This window comes from Danio aesculapii, chromosome 11, assembly GCF_903798145.1.
Source record: "Danio aesculapii chromosome 11, fDanAes4.1, whole genome shotgun sequence".
NCBI classification, from domain to species: Eukaryota; Metazoa; Chordata; class Actinopteri; order Cypriniformes; family Danionidae; genus Danio; species Danio aesculapii.
In genome coordinates this window covers 6,268,358-6,291,843 of record NC_079445.1, presented here as the reverse complement: position 1 = coordinate 6,291,843, position 23,486 = coordinate 6,268,358, and the positions used below count along the sequence as shown (strand labels likewise).

The 23,486-nt window shown below is 36.1% G+C and overlaps 2 protein-coding genes across 2 annotated transcripts; one reads left to right on the top strand and one right to left on the bottom strand.

The window, feature by feature from the left end:
- The first annotated feature begins 275 nt into the window (after positions 1-275).
- On the top strand, positions 276-9,218 carry gamt (guanidinoacetate N-methyltransferase). Its single transcript, XM_056468511.1, has 6 exons — positions 276-555; positions 3,542-3,687; positions 3,810-3,873; positions 8,702-8,769; positions 8,850-8,960; positions 9,050-9,218. Exons 1-6 carry the CDS (start codon positions 381-383, stop codon positions 9,188-9,190), a joined length of 705 nt encoding a protein of 234 aa, XP_056324486.1. The 5' UTR covers positions 276-380; the 3' UTR covers positions 9,191-9,218.
- Positions 9,219-12,585: 3,367 nt separating this feature from the next.
- On the bottom strand, positions 12,586-22,620 carry ndufs7 (NADH:ubiquinone oxidoreductase core subunit S7). Its single transcript, XM_056468653.1, has 8 exons — positions 22,569-22,620; positions 21,887-21,923; positions 19,844-19,912; positions 19,630-19,747; positions 18,094-18,273; positions 15,975-16,021; positions 15,787-15,875; positions 12,586-12,827 (listed from the first exon to the last, which is right to left on the bottom strand). The coding sequence occupies exons 1-8, from the start codon at positions 22,582-22,584 to the stop codon at positions 12,730-12,732; spliced, it is 654 nt and encodes a 217-aa protein (XP_056324628.1). The 5' UTR covers positions 22,585-22,620; the 3' UTR covers positions 12,586-12,729.
- Between the last annotated feature and the right edge of the window lie 866 nt (positions 22,621-23,486).

Here is a 23,486-nt window from a genome sequence, read left to right as displayed (position 1 = left end):
ACAGATTTTGTTAATTTCTTAGACTTCCACAGCAATATCAAAGGGCATTTGGATTATCATCTCAAGCAATCACTGACTATACCATGCTTTAGCCACGTGAGAATGCATAATCGAGGCATTTTAAACAGTAAAGCAGAGAGCTACAGCTGTTGGGTTAACCATCATGAATCAGAGGCTGCTCCAGCTGTCTAGAGTAGTACTGCATGTGAAAGACCAACCCCCTGCTCAGAGGACTCCTTATCAACACTCACTCTTGGACTACACTGATTCTTGCACAATCAGCAGTTCTTTAAATATATAACACTCAAGTCCCGGCAGACTCGACCTCTTCAGCCACCGCGCGTTCACGCCACTCCACATCTGCACATCTGTAATCCACCATGAGCGCCGCTCAGCCGATCTTCTCAAAAGGCGAAAACTGCAAACAAGTATGGCACGACGCGAACGCAGACTATAATGCGGCCGACACACACTTGGAGATCATGGGGAAACCCGTCATGGAGCGCTGGGAAACTCCATACATGCACTCTCTTGCAACAGTCGCGGCGTCTAAAGGTAATTTCGCTTTAATTCTCGATTCAGCGCAACCAACAACAGCGAGTCAGTGAAGTTGTGTTAGGTTTTGTTTTAGCTTAAAAGGAACTTAATATTAATTCTAAGTTAGCCTATATGGTGCATTTTATTCTATATTATATATAATGCATGCAGACTTTAGTACTGTCAGTCAAAACTTTAAAACGAGACGTTTTCTCAATATACAAGTGCAAATTTACGAATGACACCATGGAAAGGGGGATTCGATTCCTGATTGAATCGTTCAACCGAGTCGTTCATGTCAACAGATCCGAACTAAAGATATTTGTTTCTAACATAAACTATCTGCATTTTTGTTATAATAATAAATAACTTTTTGTTCTTGAGTTTTATTCTGCCTTTATATTTCTTTTAAAAACGCTTATATGGCCGAGAAGATATGTCTTCATTAAAATAAGTACATTTGGTCTGTACAATTTCCATTCATTAACTAATTTATTAAATTAACCGAAATAGCTGAGGAGTTAAACAAGTTTTAAATAAATTATTAAGTGTTGACAAATGTAATTGAAACCCCATATAAGCTTAAATAGTCTTCATTGGAAAATGTGTGTTTTGTGCATTTTCATGACAACGCAATGACGTAACGAATCCAAGTCATTTCAAAACGATCTGTTCAAAAGAGTCGATTCTAAAAACGAATCTTATCAGAGACTCCCTCACTACGGGGGGCGTAAAAGATAGGGGGCGTAGACCAATATTTTAAATATTAATCAGAAATGCTGACTTTCTTTTGTAACATTGGGCGACTAATGGCGTTACCTAATTATTATTCATCAGCTACGCCTTCGCATTAGTAGAATCTCAAGTAGGCTACGTGAACGTTCACGTAAGCGTGAGATAAGAATGCTTTATCAGTTAATATATGACACGAACACTTGTTTGTCACGACAACAGCTGCAGAAATTCCCCACGCAAACGATATAGAGGACAAAAAGTAGTACATTAAGTAAAACATTATTACGTTACGTTATTTCTCACAAACTAACCACGAGACGGCGCGCCTCTGTTTACTTCCCTTAAAGGGGCAGTTCATCCAAAAATGAAAATTCTGTCATTATTTAGTCACCCTTTACTTGCCACAGGCCTGTTTAAGTTTATCTGTTGAACACCAAATAAGTTATATTTTAAAATGTTTAAACTCTTTCAGAGGCAAAGCAATGAATTGTCAATGAATATTCCCTCCGTGTTGGGGAAAGTTACTTTAGAAAGTAATGCATTACAATATTGAGTAACTCCCCCAAAACAACTAGTTGGGTTACAGTTACTGTTTATAATAAGTAATGTGTTACTTTTGTGTTAAGTTACTTATGAGTAAAATTACTTTTGTGTTACTTTTTATTACCTGACTGAGGCTTGATATCTTTCAGAACTTGTGTTTTTTTTTCTTTTTTAATAGAGGAGCTCTGCAATTAACCACGCACTCTATAACCTACATCTACATTACCTTAAAAAAACAACAACATCATTTTATTTAAGGATAATGTTAACTGATAAAATTTTAGAATAATGTCCTGACCCAAGAGCTATACATGGCGTATATACCGGTTATTTAAAGATGAAAGCAACGTGCTTGCTACTTGTACTATTTGTCTCAAGTCAAATCACTGTCCATTAAGACTTTAATCCCCTTTTCCTTTTCTTCAATGCCTTCAAAATAATGAACACATCGTGACTACTTTAGTTTTAATTCAGCAATTAAGTTTTTTAAAAGCTAATTTAAAGCCACATGATCTAATCATTCTGATATGCTGCTCAAGTAAAAGTTTATTAATTTATTATTAATATTATTAACATCTTCATCAATATTTTTTAGCAACTGAGTATTATTTCTGTATTCTTTGATGTATAGAAAAATCCAAAGATCAGCGTTTATCTGAAATAAAAAGTTTTGTAACAATATACACAATTTAATAGCTAGATTTATTTTCTTTGTTTTAACAAATTACTACTTTTATTTTAGCAGACGTTTAAATTGATCATAAGTAATGATAAAGACTGAACTTTCTATTCATCAAAAAAGCTGAAAAAATTCTACTTAACTGTTTCTACTCCGCAGTTTATGACAATATAATATAAATAATAATAAAAAGAGATAATTAATCAAACTAAAAAGCAAACTCATGTTACATTTTCAAAAAAATAACTCAAATATTATTACTTATTTTATTACTTATATTACTTTACTCGTTACTTTAGAAAACTAATATTATTACATAACTCGCGTTACTTGTAATGCGTTACCCCAGCACTGTATACCCTTATGTATAACGTTAGACTTCTGTGTTTTTCGCCAGTTGTACATACAGTAGCTTCATATTCACACCAAGCCTCAGTCACATCGATGGTATACAAACTGAATGTCTAGAAATGCCATTCATTTGAGTAGAGGGGTGACACTACTGACCTTTCTTTACTCGCATGCCTATTTTTACTCCTCTCTGAAATATCACCTCCTGCCCCTCCAGAAGCAGGACCTTTCCCATGTCTAAAATACCTGCTGTGGTTAAACATGTTTCTGTGTGTACACAATATAAACACATGCTTCATAAAAAGTGGTTGTAACTGTATTTTTGGAATAAGAAAGTATGTGAACAGGCTGTAAAGGGATAGTTCACCCAAAAATTAAACTTCTGCCATCATTTGCTCACCCTTCACTCATTTGAAACATTTCTGAGTTTCTTCTATTAAACACAAAATAAGATATGTGGAATGAAGCTGTTAGCCTGTAACCATTGACTTCCATAATATTTGTTTTTCCTACTATGGAAGAGAATGGTTACAGGTTTTCAGCTTTTTTCAGAATATCATCTTTTGTGTTAATGAGAAAAATGTAACCCATAATGGTTTAAAAACACTAAAGGGAGAGTAAATAGTGAGTAAATTAAATTGTTAAAAGTTATAAGTCCCTTCTAACAGCCTTGTCTCATCTTGTTTGGGAATGCAGGTGGAAGAGTGCTGGAGATCGGCTTTGGGATGGCCATAGCAGCTACTAAAGTGGAGTCCTTCCCCATCGAGGAGCACTGGATCATTGAGTGTAATGATGGCGTATTCCAGAGGCTACAGGAATGGGCCAAGAGTCAGCCACATAAAGTAAAGCAAACATTGACAAAAGCTATGTCTCATTTTTGTATTTTATGTTTGGCTGCTTTAAATAAACCTGCTATTATCTTTAACTTCAGTGCAATTTTAAATGGATCTTTTTACCTGCATAGGTTGTCCCTCTGAAAGGCCTGTGGGAAGAGGTCGCCCCAACCCTGCCTGACAATCACTTTGACGGTACATCTTTAAAAGTATTTAATAACAACATTAAATGTTAAAGAGATAGTTCACCCAAAAATGTAAATTTACTCACTGTTTACTCCAGCTCAAGTGGATTCTAAACTTATATGAGACTCTTTCATCTGTTAAACACACAAAAAAAGATATTTTGAAGAAAGATGAAAACCTGTAACCATTGACTTCTACAGTATTTGTTTTTCTTATTATGGAAGTCAATGGTTACATATTTTCCAGCTTTCTTCAAAATATCGTTTGTTGTGTTTAACAGAAGAAAGAGTCTTATAAAGGTTTGAAACAAGTAACTGAGGAAAAGATGACAGAATTATCATTTTTGGCTGAACCTTTGGCTAACCTTTTAAAGCAGGCATGGGCAAACTCGATCCTGGAGGGCCGGTGTCCCTGCAGAGTTTTGCTTCAACACTAATCAAACACACCTGAACACCCTAATTAGTGTCTTCAAGATCACTAGAAAGCTACAAGCAGGTGTGTTTGATTAGGGTTGGTGCAAAACTATGCAGGGACACCGGCCCTCCAGGATCGAGTTTGCCCATCCCTGTTTAAAAGGGTCATGAAACCCCCCTCTTTCGGATCAAGACTACCTCAGAATTATTTTTAAAAAATGCTCAGAGATGGGCGTGGAGCACTGTGAGCAGAGGGAGGAGTGGGCGTGGCCGGCAGCGCAGGGAGTATACGACTGTTGTCAGTTGGCTCACAAAATGAGACCCAAAGCGTGAGGAGACCCATGATCTTATAGTTTATAAAGTTAAAATGCAAAGAAATCAACAGTAATTCATTTAATGTCCTGCTATATTTGTTACTCATAATTTCATATACACATAACCACAATTTGTTATATCATTATAAAGAATATCGTGTTTATATTAACACTATAAACGGGGAGGACTTCTCTTCTCCTGAATCCCCGGGTGTGAATACAGACACAGTGGATAGCAGTGCAGCAGGTCTCTTGTCCTGTTTATTCCAACCATTAGCCCTGCTGGTAAACTAGAGGATTTTAAACACAGGCAAACACAGCAGCACGGATATAAGCGATGTGTCTGAATGGTAACTAACGCAACTGATAACAGACAAAGTCAGCCATTCTCTAATTGTCATACAGCTCTCTCGATAAAAATGCTTGCTGACAGCATCGCAGGGAAAAACATGTAACAAACCCCGTGGATCATGGAAACAAACATACAGCCCATGCCATGCGCTGACGCAGTCTCACCCAGTCATTGGGTCTTACAGCTGGGCAGGTCTGCCTTGCCTTCGGAAAGCACGTGCTCTCATGAATAATAAAGAAGCAGGGTCTTCTCATTGGATAAGAAAACTCCACCATGAATAATAATGAGAAACTGATGCGTCATCACTCCAGCAGATTCGCAATATGTCACCGATTTTGATCCCGCCTCAAAAAGGATTTTAAACTCGGAAGATGAAATTAGCTGACAAAACAATTAAAACAAATTAGCTGACCCCCACAATTAAAGCTAACAGGCGATGACGTTGTCTTAACTGATGTTCAACACACACAAATCTGTTAACATCTAAAAAAAACGACTTGAGGGTTTCTTGAACCTTTAATAACTATACTAATGTAATTTCTAAAGACTGCAGAAGATATACAACATGAACACATTTCGTAAAAAGGGTTGTCCCCCTGCCCATGACTACGTCAGCAACATTTTTTTTATTAAGATCATATTAAATTGATCAAAAGTGACATTCATTTTTAAAATAATCTTCCAAAATGTTTATTTTTTATTAAATAAGGAAAACAAAACTGGTTCAAAGGGATAGTTCAAAAATGAAATTTAGAAAAATTACCCACTGTTTACCAAATATTTACTCACTATTTCTTTCATGGGAGTAGATTTAGGGTGGACGGAGGGGACGCGTCCCCACCAATATTCATCGACCATAGAAATGTCCCCACCAATGATTTAATTAACTTTTGAAAAAAATCGTTCTGTCAACATTAACCTAGACACGCAGAAAGGGTATAATATGATAATGCCGTTAATGCTCGTGTTTTCCTCCACTTTTCAGATTGATATAGGCTTGTCTGTGAATAATATGGCCTGAAAATGAACTGCAGAATAAACAGCTAAAGTATATGATCCCCACCAGTCCTCCTAATCACTTAGAGTAGCATGTCCAATTTCGGTTGAAACAATTTTTTCAGAAAAAATACAGCCTATATATAGGCATAATATTTCATTTACATTTCATTACATGCTTCATTTGCACTATGGCTAAAATAAACGTAAGTCTTTATTAAACTCTCTCTTTATCAGTTAATAAACATTTTTAACATTGCACTATCAGGCCTGTAGCCAGCTTAATGAAAGGGATGGCTTTTTTTTTAACTAAACCTTTTTGCAGTTATTTGCCTGATTTTTCTGTTTAAATATGATGTATAAATATTGCATTTTAGTGACATTTAAGAACTCATTTTTGCTGGATTATCTTGTCGGATGGTTATCATAACCACAATTTTTGATGTACCAAAATTATTTCCATCCATTTTGTCAAACTGCTTACCAAACTACTTTAAGTGTTTATTCACAAATGTGCATTAAACTGTAAGTTTTATATTACAGTTTCATGAATAATGAAACTTTTGAATAAAAAAATTGTAAAGACACTTCTTTTTAAAATACATTTTTTTTTTTATCGTCTATCATTACTTTTTTTTATTTTAAGAAATCTGTTAAAACTTTATTAAACACTTTATTAAATGAAACACTGAAGCCTACAGGCAAATAACAATCTGGCCAGCACATTCAACTTTCCTCAGTCAGAATTTGGCCATTTAAATAATAAGAAAATTTCAATAATAATAATAATAATAATAATAATAATAATAATTCAACTTTTGGTCTTTTGAACCACCCGAACCCTCGTTGGCTACAGGCATGAAATTTTAATTATTAAAACATTTTAATAGCAGTTAAATACATACATACATATATATAGTTGAAGCCAGAATTATTAGCCCCCCTTTTTTAAATATTTCCCAAATTATGTTTAACAGAGCAAGGAAGTTTTCACAGTATTTCTGATAATATTTTTTCTTCTGGAGAAAGTCTTAATTGTTTTATTCCGGCTAGAATAAAAGCAGTTTTTAATTTTATATGAAACATTTAAAGGTCAAAATTATTAGCCACTTAAAGCTATAATTTTTTTCGATAGTCTTCAGAACAAACCATCGTTATACAATAACTTGCCAAATTACCCCCCTAACTTGCCTAGTTGACCTAATTACCCTAGTTAAGCCTTTAAATGTCACTTTAAGCTGTATAGAAGTGTCTTGAAAAATATCTAGTCAAATATTATTTACTGTCAATAAAAAGTAAACAGGGGGTCTAATAACTCTGACTTCAACTGTATATATATATATATGTGTGTGTGTATATATATATATATATGTATGTGTGTGTTTATGTTTTCCTCTAAGATGAGCATTTATTTCAGGCTCCTGTGTGTGTTCAGTAATATTACATTTATAGCAAAGAATAAGTCCTTTTCCTGGTCTTTAAAGTGAAATATCTCAACATAAACAAAGGAAGCTGAGAAAAATTTTCGTTTTTGATGAAAATTTTAGACGGCACTTAGAGGTTTTTGCATCTGAACTGTTCACATATACATACATATATATACATACATACACATATATATATATATATATATATATATATATATATATATATATATATATATATATATATATATATATATATATATATATATATATATATATACAATTTTATGGGATGGGGGGGGGGGGTGTTTTTAAGTTTACCCATCCCCACCAATGTCAAGTGCAAACCTACGCCCTCGGTTTCTTTCTTCTGTTGAACACAAAAGAAGATTTTGTGAAGGAGTCTGAAAACCTGTAACCATTGACTTCCACAGTAGGTAAAACAAATACTATGCAAGTCAATTGGTACAGGATTCCAATTTGTTTTCTTAATATTTTCTTTTGTATTTAAAAGAAGAAATAAAAAACGAAGTAAATTGAGGAGTAAATGAATACAGAACTAACGTTATTAAGTGAACTATCCCTTTACATTTATTGATAAAAATAAACATTATTCAAGCCGAAAAGCAGCATATTAGAGAATGATTTCCAAAGATCATCATGTGTTACTGAAGATTAGTGTAATGCCTAAGACAGGAATAAATAATATTTTAAAAACCTATTTATTTTACATAAAAACTGTAATATTGTGAAATTATTCACAGACCCTCTGTGAGCCAATGGAGGTGGGCTATAGAGGATTTGCAGGGCGTTAACTCTGTTAAGTCTTCAGCCAACTAGGTCTAGAAGTAGCAATTAAGAGGGCCATTAAGTCTGTTTGTGAAGCTGCAGAGAAAGCCACAGGATGGCTATGGATAAAGAGGGCTGATTCGTGGGTGATGGCTACTGGGATGCAAGCTGGGGTCTGAGCAACCTCAGCTGGGTCACCTGGGCGAGGATGTCTGATGTTGAAAGACTCAAAACACCCAGTGACCCCAGGATACATCACTGACGATGCGTCCAGGTGCATCTAGATGATGTATCTTGCACATAATATTGTGAAATTATTACTTATGAATTATTATTAACGTATTTAATTGAAACTAATTTTCAAGTGAGCATCACATTTCATATGAAAATATCAAAAATGTAGAAAATTAAATTGGTATGGTGTAAATTAGATATAAATCTATTATAATAAATCTAAATTAGACATTGTAAAACTGTATGAAGAAGAGTGTGAACATGCCGTGTGACAGACATGTGAATATTCTGCATATTTTTGTCATCCAATCGCAGGCATTCTGTATGACACATACCCTTTGTCAGAGGAGACCTGGCACACACATCAGTTCAACTTTATCAAGGTTTGACGGATCCATTTCAGTCGATCAGTTGATTTAGGCTCTCTTGAACTGCCTTCTAACAGAAATGAGCTGTTTTTTAGGCTCACGCTCACAGAATGCTGAAGCCTGGCGGCGTGCTTACATACTGTAACCTCACGTCCTGGGGAGAGCTGCTCAAAAACAAATACGACAACATCGACAAAATGTTCCAAGTGAGTGACACAATCATTCTAAGCTGTATGTCTACGTCCGTCACATTTTACTCTGGTAAGATTAAGATAAAACATGACTGTTATTTCAGGAGACGCAAGTTCCTCACCTGCTGGAAGCTGGATTCAAGAAAGAGAAGATCAGCACCACACTGATGGACATCAGTCCTCCCAGCGAATGCAAATACTATTCCTTTAATAAGATGATCACACCAACTATTATTAAAGAATAAACTCATTAATAAAACTGTATATAAATCATTCTGCTAGACTTTATTTCATGGTGTTCCTTTTTTACCATGTAATTGTACGTTTAGGTGTGGAGTAATATATATTAGGAACATGATCTATTGCAGAGATGCCCAAAGTAGTCAAAGTGGGCCAAAGTTGGCCCATTGTAACCCTTGATTTGGCCCACCATCCTATCTGAGAAGAGTGAGAAGGATGGTGGGTTGAGGTTAATGCCTTTAAAAGAGATTGTCATATATAATTCGACGTAGCCTTTTTTTGTTTGTTTGTTTGTTTGTTTGTTTTATTGCTGAGCTACAAAAAAAAACCTGAAATTAAATGTTTTGATTAAATGTTGTAAATGAATCTGATTTTTCTGACTATGCAGAAGACATCGGTGAGAAAATCAAGGCAAAAACTAGTGTCACCCCATTCTGTCATAAATGAGATTGCTTTTGTTTTTTCTGTAATAAGTTCATTATAAAATGTAAAAAATACATATATATATATATATGCTGTATTAATTAAAAAAATTAAATGTAAAATATTTTAAATATGTGGCTTAGTGGTAAGCAGTGTCACCTCACAGTAAGAAGGTTGCTGGTTCGAGCCTCGGCAGGGTCAGTTAACATTTCTGTGTGAAGTTTGCTGGTTTTGGCTGGTCAAGCTGGTTTTAGCTGGTCATTTTCCAGCCTGACCAGCTAAGACCAGCCTGGAAATGGCCAAAACCCCTCTTAAACCAGGCTGGTCGACCAGCTAAAACCAGCCAACCAGCCTAGGCTGGTTTAAGCTGGATTTTTCAGCAGGGATTGCATGTTCTCTCTGTATTAACGTGGGTTTTCTCCGGGTGCTCCGGTTTCCCCCATAGTCCAAAGACATGCGCTATAGGTGAATTGAATAAACTAAAATGGCCGTAGTGTGTGTTTCCTAGTACTGGGTTGCAGCTGGAAGGGCATTCGCTGTGTAAAACATATGCTAGATAGGTTGCCGCTTCATTCCGGTGTGGTGACCTCTTATGAATAAAGGGACTAAGCCGAAGGAAAATGAATGAAATTAGGAAACTACCCATGGCAACTATATTTACCTTCGGCCCACTAGCCTCAGTCAAATTTGGTTTTTGGCCCTTCATAAGAAAAAGTTTGGGCATTCCCTGATCTATATCTTTTTCTAACAATTATAATAACGCGTTACATAACCGCCCAATTTTTGTATACCAGCCTATGTTATTTTTCTCCCACGCAGTGTTCAAAGCCGCCCAATATGGCAACACTGGTGATCGTCTGATCTCATATTAAGCAAGATGATGGCAATGACATATGATGACGTGTGCAGGTGACGTAGGGCTGTCCCAATTCTTAGGGGTAAATTCTAAAGCCCTTCCCCTTAACCCTCGGTTGGAAGAGGGAAGGGGTAGGGGTACAAAAATAGAATTGGGATTGGGCCATAGTTTGACAACAAGCAGGAAATATTCAAGGGCCAAATACATCACCACATTGCATTAACCTTTAACCTATATAATATTATTAAAAGTAGGGTGAGTTACTGATGTTGCTGGTTTGCCCTGAGTCACTGACTTTCCTTTTCAAACCGTCAAATAACTGCTATTATTTAATTTTCAATATCTGAGGTGAACCACTATATCTGCTGCTGCTTTCAGTATGTGGCAACGTCACGTAAAATGCTATTTAAACTCACATTTGTAGCTTAACACTGAATAAAGCCCAAAACATGTACATGAGGAGATAAACTGTTTTACCGCGACGTCACTGAAATAAAAACAATTTCTAAAATCTGAATTTTAGATGTTAGGACAAAATCTAGCCTACATTTTTATCTCGTGTTGTGTGTAGTTTGCACACTTGGATTTGGTTTATTTGTATGAAATTATACATTATGGTTTTTACTGCAGTAAATATATGGAACAATGACACTGCAAAATAGTGTTATCCTAATATAAAACAATGTCCCTACTGAAAAAAACAAGCTTAAACCAGCCTAGGCTGGTTGGCCGATTTTAGCTGGTCAACCAGGACGGTTTTAGAGGGGTTTTGGACACTTCCAGGCTGGTTTCTAGCCTAGTCTTAGCAGGTCAGGCTGGGAGATGACCAGCTTAAACCAGGCTGGTCAAGCTGGTTTTAGCTGGCCATTTTCCCACCTGACCAGCTAAGACTAGGCTGGAAATCAGCCTGAAAAGAGCCAAAACCCCTCTAAAACCAACCAGCTGGGTTTTTTTCAATAGGGTTATCAAGTTATTTTTAAATAAATTAGGAAATTACCCATGGCAACTACATATACCTTGAGGCCCACTAGCCTCAATCAAGTTTGGTTTTTGGCCCTTTGGCCATTAGAAAAAATTTGGGCACCCCTGATCTGAATAACACCACCGTCGCAGATGATCAGGACAAACTCCTTTTAACATGAAAAGGATATATTTTTATGTCGTGTAGTTAGCACCAATGACTGTAAAAAAGGTTAGCACACTTGATGCATCAAATTACCCTGCTGAAAAATCCAGCTTAAACCAGCCTAGGCTGGTTGGCTGGTTTTAGCTGGTTGACCAGACTGGTTTTAGAGGGGTTTTAGCCATTTCCAGGCTGGTTTCCAGCCTGGTCTTAGCTGGTCATGTTGGAAAATGACCAGCTAAATCAAGCTAAAACCCACTTGACCAGCCTGGTTTAAGCTGGACATAGCTGGTTTTGGCTGGGCTCCCAACCCGGCTAGGCTGGTCAAGCTGGTTTTAGACCTTTCTGGAATGTCTGGAACCTCAGCTGACTTCTCTCGATGTGGAGGAGCAGCAGCTCTATTCCGAGCTCCTCCCCAGTGTCAGAGCTCCTCACCCTATCAGTAAGAGCACGCCCTGCCACCCTGCGAAGGGAACTCATTTTGGCCGCTTGTATCCGAGATCTTGTCCTTTTGGTCATGACCCAAAGCTCATGACCATATGTGAGAGTAGGAACGTTGATTGGCCGATAAATCAAAAGCTTTGCCTTTCGGCTCAGCTCCTTTACCACAACGGACCGGTACATTGACCGCATTACTGCTGCATCAATCCGCCTGTCAATCTCACGTTCCATCCTTACCTCACTCGTGAACAAAACCCCAAGATACTTGAACTCCTCCATCTGGGGTAAGGACTCAATCCTCAATCAAGTCAGCACAGCATATACTACCCTTGATGTAAAGAACAATTAAGTCTTGGGAACTGTTGTAAAACTGTGAGATTGCAAAACAAAAACAAAACAATTTTCAACCGATTATGAAGCATTCATACTTATTAAAAAAATTAATTTTGACCATTCAAACACTTATTTTTGGAGCGTTTTGTTTTTATATACACAATGATAATAACAGTGTGACAATGACAGAACATCTGCATCAACAGAACTCCTTGCACTCGGTGTTAAAGCAGAAAGTCTTTTATTGCAGCTACAAAGAGGAGCTGGACTCAAACCAGAGCAGCTCCAGAGAAATCAGCCTTCCGAGCACAACAAATGACCATTATTAAATATACATTTCAGAACAGACACACAGACAGAATCACAGCTCACTTGCGATACCAAATTTTAATTCTCTTCTCCCGCTTGATCTTCCTTTGCAACTGCAGCGTTCCATAAAGCAGAGCCTCTGCTGTAGGAGGACAACCTGGTGGGAGAGACATTATTATCCATTAATTAGAGAACATTCTGATGAAGACCAGAGTTTATTTATTACTATTAGAGCTGCATGATATTAGAAAAAACAAACAAACATATTTTCTTTTACTGTAATATAGATTGCAATATGAATACAATTTCACCAGAGGACTTGAATAGCTCTACTTGTTAAGGATTTATCATTTTAGATTGACTAAGATGATTTTGTAAGGGAGCATATCGGGCTAACATGTAATAAAAAAAGAAATGAGTTAAATAAAAGGTTAAATACAACAGAGAAAAGATATAAATAAAATAAACAATGATTTATGACATCCTGTGAAGTCAAACAGTATTCAGAAGTTATAATATCGCCTTCTGACGGTGATTGCAGTTGTACTCATGGTAACACGTGGTAGCTTGGACATTTATTTCACTACTTTGGCAACTGTTAAACATTGTCTGGGAAACGGTTTCAATTTCTGTTTAGTTGAAAATTTTAGGGGTCATTAAGGAACATAGAAACGTTTTCTGACTAACATCTAGCAGCTAAATGTGTCTGGAAAAATACTCACAGGCTTTTATTTTCATAAACCGCGCAGATGTGAATGCGTCAGTGTTCTGATTGGCTGAAGTAGACATCTCATGTGAGGGGTAACGCGTGCTTTCTGCCAATTTTCCTTCTGCGTTCATTCAGCGCAGCATTCTGGCAAATTACCGGTAATCTTACAACTTCTCTTTCCGGAAAATTTCCAGAACGTATTTACCAGTATTTTTAAAAAGGGCCTGTTCAGACATACACACGTTTCTGGAGTTTTCCAGAAAGGTCTGTATTTGTGAAAGGGGCTAATGACAAGTTTTGTTTGGTTCATTGCCACGCACTGTCATTGTATTAGTGTAGTGTTTTGGCACTTTATTTAAAAATGGTGCTTCATGTGTTGTTGCTCCCCTGGCTTGCTGCACACGGAAATGATGACTATGTAAATCAATAGCGTTTAGCAGCAAATCTACTATAGCTCAACCCTGTTGCTACTATACTGTTGGTACGCTAGTTACCCTTGGCATAAAATGCTAAACTAAGTTGTAGGCTGCATCCGAAATCGCATACTTCCATATTATTTAGCATGTTAACAGTATCCGAGCAGAGTAGTATGTCTGAATTCATTCAGTCATTCATTCCTTTTCTGCCGCTTTTCCGGGGCCGGGTCACGGGGGCAGCAGTCTAAGGAGAAAACCCCAGACTTCCCTCTCCCCAGACACTTCGAAACAAATGCCTGAGCGACCTCAGCTGACTTCTCTCGATGTGGAGGAGCAGCAGCTCTACTCCGAGCTCCTCCCGAGTGTCAGAGCTCCTCACCCTATCAGTAAGAGCGCGCCCTGCCATGATGCGAAGGGAACTTATTTCGGCCGCTTGTATCCGAGATCTTGTCCTTTTGGTCATGACCCAAAGCTCATGACCATATGTGAGAGTAGGAACGTTGATTGACCGATAAATCAAAAGCTTTGCCTTTCAGCTCAGCTCCTTCTTTACCACAATGGACCGGTACATTGACCGCAATACTGCTGCCGCTTCACCAATCCGCCCGTCAATCTCACGTTCCATCCTTCCCTCACTCATGAACAAAACCCCAAGATACTTGAAGTCCTCCATCTGGGTTAAGGACTTTCCTCCAACTTTGAGATGGCAAACCACCCTTTTCTGGTGGAGCACCATGGCCTCAGACTTGGAGGTGCGTCACACTCGGCAGCAAACCTCCCCAGTGGATGCTGAAGGTCCATGTTCGATCAAGCCAACAGAACAACATTGTCTGCAAATAACAGAAATGAAATTCTGTGGTCCCCAAACCGGACCCCCTCCAGCCCAAGGCTGTGCCTTGAAATTCTGTCCATAGAAATTATGAACAGAATTAGTGACAAGGGGCAGCCCTGCCGGAGTCCAACAGGCACTGGAAACAAATCTGACTAATTGCCTGCAATGCGAAACAGACTCTTACTCTGTTCATACAGGGATGAAGCTCTGCAGTGGCAAAGCAGCGGGGGTGAATGAGATTCACCCTGTGTATCTTGGGTCTCTAGATGTTGTAGGGCTGTCTTGGCTGACACGTCACCCATCGGCCGGATCCTCCTCTCCAGCACCCTGGCATAGACTTTCCCCGGGAGGCTGAGGAGTGTGATCCCCCTATAGTTGGAGCACACCCTCTGGTCCCCCTTCTTAAAAATGGGAACCACCACCCCAGTTGCCCAGTCCAGAGTTACTGTCCCCGACCTCCATGCGATGTTGTAGAGTTGAACCTAGGATGCAGGAGGAACAATGCGGTTTTCATTTGGCCCGTGGTACACTGGACCGGCTCTATACCCTCATCAGGGTGCTCGAGGGTTCATGGGAGTATGCCCAACCAGTCCACATGTGTTTTGTGGACTTGGAGAAGGCATTTGACTGTGTCCCTCGTGGCATTCTGTGAAGGGTGCTCGGGGAGTATGGACTTAGAGGCGCTCTGTTAAGGGCCGTCTGAATTCATAGCATCCAAAAAATAATAATTTTTTGAAACAAGCATGCGAGAAGTACCCTGATGACCAACTATTCCCGGTGAGATTCTGAAGAGTGCATTTGATGGACGCAACCCCATGATGGCATGGGACAGAATTCATGAATAGGAGTAAAGCAACGCAACTGACACAGGTGGGTCACGTTATAATGACAGATGCTGGATATAGTACATCTGAGCTCCATTCATACTACTCACACTCAAACTATACAGAAAGTACTTTTCTAGTGGCCGTATAGTAAATTCAAATTCAAATGCAGTACCTACTAGTAGTAGTCAAATTCGGATGCAGTCGTAGAGCATGTTTTGATATTTTGGTACTTCTGACAGTGGAAACGGAAATAAATGTGTACCATATTGTACTATACCAAACCATACCATTCAGTGAAAAAGTGCCATTGCAGAACTTGAAATAAAGCAAACCTGGGACATAGATGTCAACTGGAACAATGCGATCACAACCACGGACCACCGAATAAGAGTAGTGATAGTAGCCACCTCCATTAGCACAGCTACCAGAGAGAAAGAAACCATGTTAATGATTAAAGATTAATGAAAAACTGCATAATTTAATGATCTCTCCTGATCAGTGTATTTGTGAAGATTCTTACCTTCCCATGGAAATGACGTATCTGGGCTCTGGCATTTGATCATACACCTGCAATTAGCAAGACATTCAGAAATTAGTAGCAGAAAAGGGCAGCACTTTATTTTTAAACGGTCCTTAAACTTACTACACTAATTACAATTAATTATGCACAATTACATGCAGCGAAATCTAAACTTAACTACATTCTAACCCCAATCATACAGTACGCACACATAGTTAATTAATATTACTCAGTAGCTACAATGAAACCCTAAAATAAATGGTAATCCAGAAAAGTCATTACACCATAGATTAAGGAGAAAATTTAATTGTGACCAAAAAACTGCAAGAAACCCTTACTTACTGTTGAATCGTTAGTAAGTATTGCACGCTTGAGGAGGTGCATTATTTTCTAGTAATTAAATAGACTGAGCTCAATTAGTACTCTTAAATTATGGTTACTACAGCTCAAGATTGGTCCAATGTTGTATTTCAGGACATTGGTTAGACTTTTTTAGCCTTAAAACACTCTTTGACTAGTCTCTTACATATCTTATGCCAGGCCTCTGATACTAATTCCAACTCTGTATCAGGCACTGATATGCGGACTAACGCAGAATTATATACATTTTAGGGCTGCACGATATTGCATGTATATTGTGATATGAATATAATTTCACAAGATGACTTATAAATTCTCTGCCATTTCTGCAGAGAATTTTGTAAAAAATCTGCGTATTTCTGCGGAATTATTTTGGGACTATCCTAACTAAAACCTTAATATATGAAATAAAAAATAATATATTTTTAACTTTTATTTAAAATTAGATAGATATTTTATACGAGTTAAAATGAAGTAGATATATTATATGAGAGACTTGCTTTGTTTACCAAATAAAATTAATTAATTTTATTTGGTAAACAAAGCAAGTCTCTCATATAATATATCTACTTAAAGACTAAAATATTACTGTACAAACTGTATTGTACATAAATCAGATGAACATTTTCATAATAGTCAATATTATTACTGTAATTTAAAAACTGAATAAATATAGATTTACACACATTTTACTCAAGTAAATGAACAGAATTAATGATGGGCTAAAAATCTGCGGAAATCTGCACATGCAGATTCCGTTTAGGCCTACTTATAACTCTATTAATAACTATTTGGAATTCATTCATTTTACATTAACTGGGATTATTTTGCTGAGGAATATCTGCATAAAATAAAATACAACTGAACAGATACAAATGAATTTTATTAGTATTATACAGTACTGAGGTGCAAAAATTCAATAATACAATATAAAATAACACTGTACAGAGTACAGTCTTCATTGTATAAATAATTAAATACAAATAATTTTGGGCTTATATACTTTTGAAACTTCTTGGTTTAAGTTTGCTTAAATTTTACAGTAACAGGTCCTACAAATACATCCAAATGAAAATGTTTTACTCCCTTTTAGGGTTAAACTTTGCGATGACCCCACAAATCACATTCTGAATTATGGTGCTGATCAACTATGATCCCAAATTGATATTGCTGATCTTGGGATGTGCCTATTGCAGATTCACACATTGCGATATAGATACTAAAACAATATATCATGAATCCTAATACATGTAATATAATTTATGTACACACATTTAATTGTATGGTCAATTCATAGGTTTCAGTTGATTTGATTGTTGTTGGCTGTAAAGGCCTTTGAAATAGATGAAATCCTTTGGTGCAGTGATATGAAATAATAATGTGGTCAAGACCTGCCTGGAATGACTTTAGCTAGACATTTCCTATAAAAGAACTGCACACCTTAGTTCATCATAAACTGTCAAATGTTGACAAACAATGCATAAAGAAGTATCAACAGAATTTTAGTATAAGATAATGTCACCACATCTGTCTAATACAGTGGTTCTCAATTCCGGTTCTCAGGACCCCTCCATTTTGTACATCTTGCATAACACACCTGATTCAGATCATCAGCTCATTAACAGTAAGATCCATGAACTGACCTTTGTGTGTCAAATAAGAGAGCGACTCAAAACGTGCAGGGTGGAGGGCCCCGAGGACAGGAATTGAGAGCCACTGGTCTATTGGAAGTTTACTAAATTTGATTTGGCACCAATACCTTCCGCAATGCAGGAGCCATTTTATTGGTGAGCGTCCCCGCAACGATCATGACATCAGCCTGCCTGGGACTGGCTCTGAACACGACACCAAAGCGATCCATGTCATAGCGCGGGGCGGCCATGTGCATCATCTCTACTGCACAACATGCCAGGCCAAACGTCATGGGCCATAAGGAGCTCTGAAAATGTAAACAGAAATGAAATTAAGAATCCTGCACTAAATACAGTTACAGTGCTCTGCATATACAAGTACACCCCCACAAATCTCTCATTTAAATGAACATTTGCTATAGGAAGCTTTACAATATTATATGTGTGCATATGCATTAGTTTAGTCAGTACTGAAGGCAAATCTGGAGCTTATCTAACAAAATAACTTACAATAATGGGTCAAAAAATAGAAGCCCAAATTTGTGTGTTATAGAAAAATATTAAATACAAATTTAAAAAAAGAAAAAAAAAAAATCAAGAGAAGCCAAAAATATAAGCAATTTTGATCATTTATGTTCTGTGACTAAAATCATTTTAATAAATAAATCTGTTTAATAAATCTGTTTTGTTCAAATGCATCAATAAATATTATCCATATTCACTGAGAAATAGATAAAAATAATCATTTTCAAAAGGGGGTGTACTCATACATACGCTGAGCACTGCGTATAAATAACTTGCCTTAATTCTTTTCATTTTCACAGTTTTACAGCAAAAATTATTCATCAAACATATTTATATTAGTAACCTACTGTATGAAAATGCTTTGCAATTTGTGATGTCTCAACATAAAAGTGCATCATTACACCCTGGTAAAACTTAAAGGTTTCTATTTTAAATAAATGCTGTTTTCTGAAACAACCTTATATTTAAAGTATACTGGGAAAAAAATGTATCACACTAGCCCAGGGATGGGCAAACTCGATCCTGGAGGGCCGGTGTCCCTGCATAGTTTTGCACCAACCCTAATCAAACACACCTGCTTGTAGCTTTCTAGTGATCTTGAAGACACTAATTAGGGTGTTCAGGTGTGTTTGATTAGTGTTGGAGCAAAATTCTGCAGGGACACCGGCCCTCCAGGATCGAGTTTGCCCATGCCTGCACTAGCCACTAAAATATAAACATTTTTTTATTCCAATAATAATTTGTGTTCAGTTTAGTATATTGATATTTTACACACATCTGGACTTCTCAAAAGTGAAAGTCATCAATTGATCAACAATGAATGGGATATTACAGCAAAAATCATGATCAATAAGGGTTTATTCTATATTTTTTTTAATGATAAAATATATTTATGTTCATAAAAAGTCATCACAGACTGTGAACATGTCATTAAATTAATACATTAATCAAAATAAATAAGGAATATAATACAAAACAGGGAAACACAAAAAATAAAATATATTTTAAAACATATTCATTTCAATTTTTATAATTTTACAGATTTTTTTTTTGGTTTAAACTGTATTTTTAGCACTGATGATGAGCATTAAATAAACTCAAAAACAGTTTAGTTTGAGAGTGTGTACACGGTCACATACTCTGCGTGCCCAGTTGACCAGATCATCCAGCTTGGTGATGACGTATTCACCCTTGCTGCTCACGGCTGAAGATGGTTTTGCTGCCAGAGCTGTGCTTTTCTCCCTGAATGGGACCAGACTACAAAAAATGGGTACATTCAGTCAATGAACAACTTCATTTCCAAAATTGGCTCTGATTTGCAACTTCCAAAAACAACAAACCATCAATACGCACCATGAAGAGTTTTCATCTTTGCTCTCTGATGGAAGAAGCTTCTTATGAGCAGAAAATGATGAAAAGGCCCTAAATCACAAAACAAACACTTTTAAGCAAATGCAGTAATCAACATACAAGTATATAGTTCAAGTATAATATTTTGGGTTTCACAAAGGTTTACAGAGCACCTGTCAAACACTTATATTGTTCTTTTAAACCAAAACTAACAGGTAAGATATGGCAATCAGATATATAATTTGTGTGCCAGTTTGGCATTATACACTAACGTTAAACTGCAGGTAGTTCAACTAACTCAAAACACTCCGTCACCTGAACTCACCTCTAATAAAAGTAAAATCAGATTGTCAAGTCATAATCTTTAAAATAATGACTTGTATTGAAAATGTTGATAGAGGTTTGTGATATAGGAATTACATCGGAGTATTAAAACTGCTTATTTTCCGTGGAGCAGAAGTGGTTTGACTATCTGAAGTGTGATGAGGAGCAGATTAAAACGATCTGTAATGTATGTCAATGGTTTGTGAAAACCAAGTCTGGCAACACAATCAACATATTCAATCACCTAAAAAAATATCACCCACCCAAAAAAACCTGAATGTTTTACAATTTGTGTGGACTTGCTGGAGGTTGTGCTGTATATATTTTTGTTTGTTTTGCACATTTAATATACCTCGTGATGACAGACCTTAAACAGATTAAATGTCTTTTTAAATGTATTTTACTAAGTTGTTTTAATTTAAGGTTAAATGTGTAATCTGTTAATAAACAATATTTTAAACTGTAATTTAAACCCTCACACTTTTGTTGCATCAGTCATTGTTATGATAATAACTTTTAAAGCTGGAAGCATTAACAACTTAGACAAATGAACAAAAAAAAAGGATTGAGTTTACATTTTGCCATATTGTATGTATATATAGTGGGGATCGAAAGTTTGGGCACCCCAGGTAAAAATTTGTATTAATGTGTATAAAGAAGCCAAGGAAAGATGGAGGAAGGAGAAAAAAACAAACTCCAGAAGACACCAAATTACAGATCAGACAATCTTATAATATGTCAAAAAGGTTAGACTTTATTTCCATCATTTACACTTTCAAAATAACAGAAAACAAAAGAAAATAAAGACGTCTGCAAAAGTTTGGGCACCCTGCAGATTTTCACGAAAGACGAAGTTAAGATGCCGTTCTTTTATCCCACACGGATAAGAGACCAAGACCTTGAGAATGGTGAGAATGAATGAATGACAGCCTCTAAAAGTGTCTGAGAGACATCCCCCTTTTGCCCAGTAGGCATCCCTTGTGTTTTATTCGCTAATGTAAGCTTTTTTTTTTAAATTAATGAGTAAAACTATACATTATTTGTGTCACTTCATAATGACTATACGTCTAATAAGCTTTTTAAATTAATGGACAATGCACAGATATTGATGTTTCACAATGTTTTTACACTACATTATTTGAATCTAACAAGATTAGTTGTCAATGTTTGCAATGTTTACGTCGCTGTACTATTAAATCTAAATCCTAAATATCAGAAATGACAGCAGATTGTTAAGATTTAATTAATGTCAGTTTTAATGTTATTGACTTGACAGATTTCATTCATTTATTTATTTTCTTTCTGCTTAGTCCCTGGTTTATCAGGGGTCTCCACGTGAGAATGAACCGCCACTTACTTGACAGATTTATATATTTTTAATTTTAGTAGGTTTGTGTAATGTGTTTTATGTTTGGTAAAATAATTTCTAATCACATCTTTAGTGATTTTTTAAAAAATAATTAAACTGTCTATATTAGCTAAAAAAAAATAAAATAATATATATATATATATATATATATATATATATATATATATATATATATATATATATATATATATATATATATATATTCTCCTCAATAATGCCTCTTGTACATCATCTTAGTCTTTTAGGAGAAGTTAGTGTCACTGTATGAAAGGATATATGGATAGATAGAGTCACTGTAATAGATCTAATAAACATTTTAATGATGGACAGTTCAAATACATTCTGAATCTTACCTCAGATTAAAAGAGCCAAGTGCTGGAAGGCGGGGAACTAAAATAACACAGACTTTCAGAGTTAGTTTAGATTATTTGCACTATTTTGTCACGTTCATTTTTAAATCAATTTAACAAAATAAATCTCTGTATAATTAAAATCATAATACAACGATAGAAACAAACCACACAAATCTGCCTTAGTAATGTAAACAATAACAGATCGTTGAAATATAAATACTACGAATAAAACGCAGCTCAGTGAGTTGGTACAGATTATTTTAAACTAACTTTACACAGAAATATCTGTATTATTATTTCCATTCTTGAACCATTTACTGCGTCATTGTGCATTATAAGTGCTTTGTGACAGCGATTTACTGGGAAAAAAAACTGAATATCGCACGTCTGTACGGATCTTCATTGTCAAAGGAATAACTAAAGTTAGTAAAACATGTCTCTGCTCAAATTCGTCCTGCAAATAAACTGAGTTGTTTGTATCTGTCAGTCTCAGTTTCGTAATGTTGAATAGCAAGGTCAGCGGCTAAAGTCCTTCATAGCGCAGATAAATGCATATAACAACGTAAGACGCAATGCAGTTTAGTTATTTAGTTAATTGATTCTATCTATATATTATGCAGTAATAGAGATTTTGTGTTATCAAGAGACTTAAAATTATTTGAGAGCAAGCTGGTTTACTCACCTATCAGCGCCGCCATTTTTCCATACCATCCACTTCCGTCGTGACCCGACTTCCTCCATGTTTATAAAAGTCTTTCGACAACGTTAAAGTCCCTTTGTCTTCGGTAAAAAAAATTTTAACATTCGAACAAAAAACAAAACCATACAAACATGGTTTGTAATGATATGACAATATTTGGCCGTGATACATAAAACACATCCAGGGTCACATTTATAAATATAGCCTACAACCAACACATGGCCACAAAAGTTCAGCTATAAAAAAATGCAAATAAGAAGTCTACAGACAAAGATGTCAGTATATTTCATTATGCTATAGTATTGGTTTTAAACAAGGTTCTATTGTAGTAACAGTGTAGTAAAAGTTTCATTACAACTACACTAGCATAGCAGTTAAACCCTTTTAAATGTGTGAAATCTAGTTTCAGTGGTTTCACATATGCTGATGTGTAGTGGCATTTCTTACGCAGTAAAAAATATAGGGATTAAAAAGTCAAGACAACAGATATTGTTATGTTGCTTTGACCTTTTTAATACAATTTTTAAGTTATACAAAGTTAAACTTAATATTATTAGTCTGTTAGACATAAAATGTTATGTCGTTCAGGTTCTTGGCTAAAAAATTACATGTTTAGTGTCCATAGTGTTAATAACAATGTTCAGGTTTGTTAAGACAAGCATAGATTTTACTAACATGCCTTTGACATTCATTGCAATGAAACTTAAGAGCTTAGTTTGTGTAAACATGCAGTATAATGGTATTGGTATCATACCAATACCATTATATGTTTACACAACCTAAGCTCTTACCAATGGTATGTCAGTGGTGTACTGCAGTGGTAAGCAGAAAACACCTGTCAGTGTAAAGAACCCGCAACACCACAACAGAAACTACGAAATAAAGAGAATAGACTTTAGT

What these genes read in the sequence shown, in the direction of transcription:
- gamt (XM_056468511.1), top strand. Translation starts at nt 381, where the DNA reads ATGAGCGCCGCTCAGCCGATCTTCTCAAAAGGCGAAAACTGCAAACAA. An exon ending in AACAGTCGCGGCGTCTAAAG is followed by an intron (nt 556 to 3,541) that starts GTAATTTCGCTT and finishes TTGGGAATGCAG; the next exon opens with GTGGAAGAGTGCTGGAGATC. An exon ending in GCCTGACAATCACTTTGACG is followed by an intron (nt 3,874 to 8,701) that starts GTACATCTTTAA and finishes ATCCAATCGCAG; the next exon opens with GCATTCTGTATGACACATAC.
- ndufs7 (XM_056468653.1), bottom strand. An exon ending in TGGCTCCTGCATTGCGGAAG is followed by an intron (nt 16,022 to 18,093) that starts GTATTGGTGCCA and finishes TGCTAATTGCAG; the next exon opens with GTGTATGATCAAATGCCAGA. An exon ending in TACGTCATTTCCATGGGAAG is followed by an intron (nt 15,876 to 15,974) that starts GTAAGAATCTTC and finishes TCTCTCTGGTAG; the next exon opens with CTGTGCTAATGGAGGTGGCT.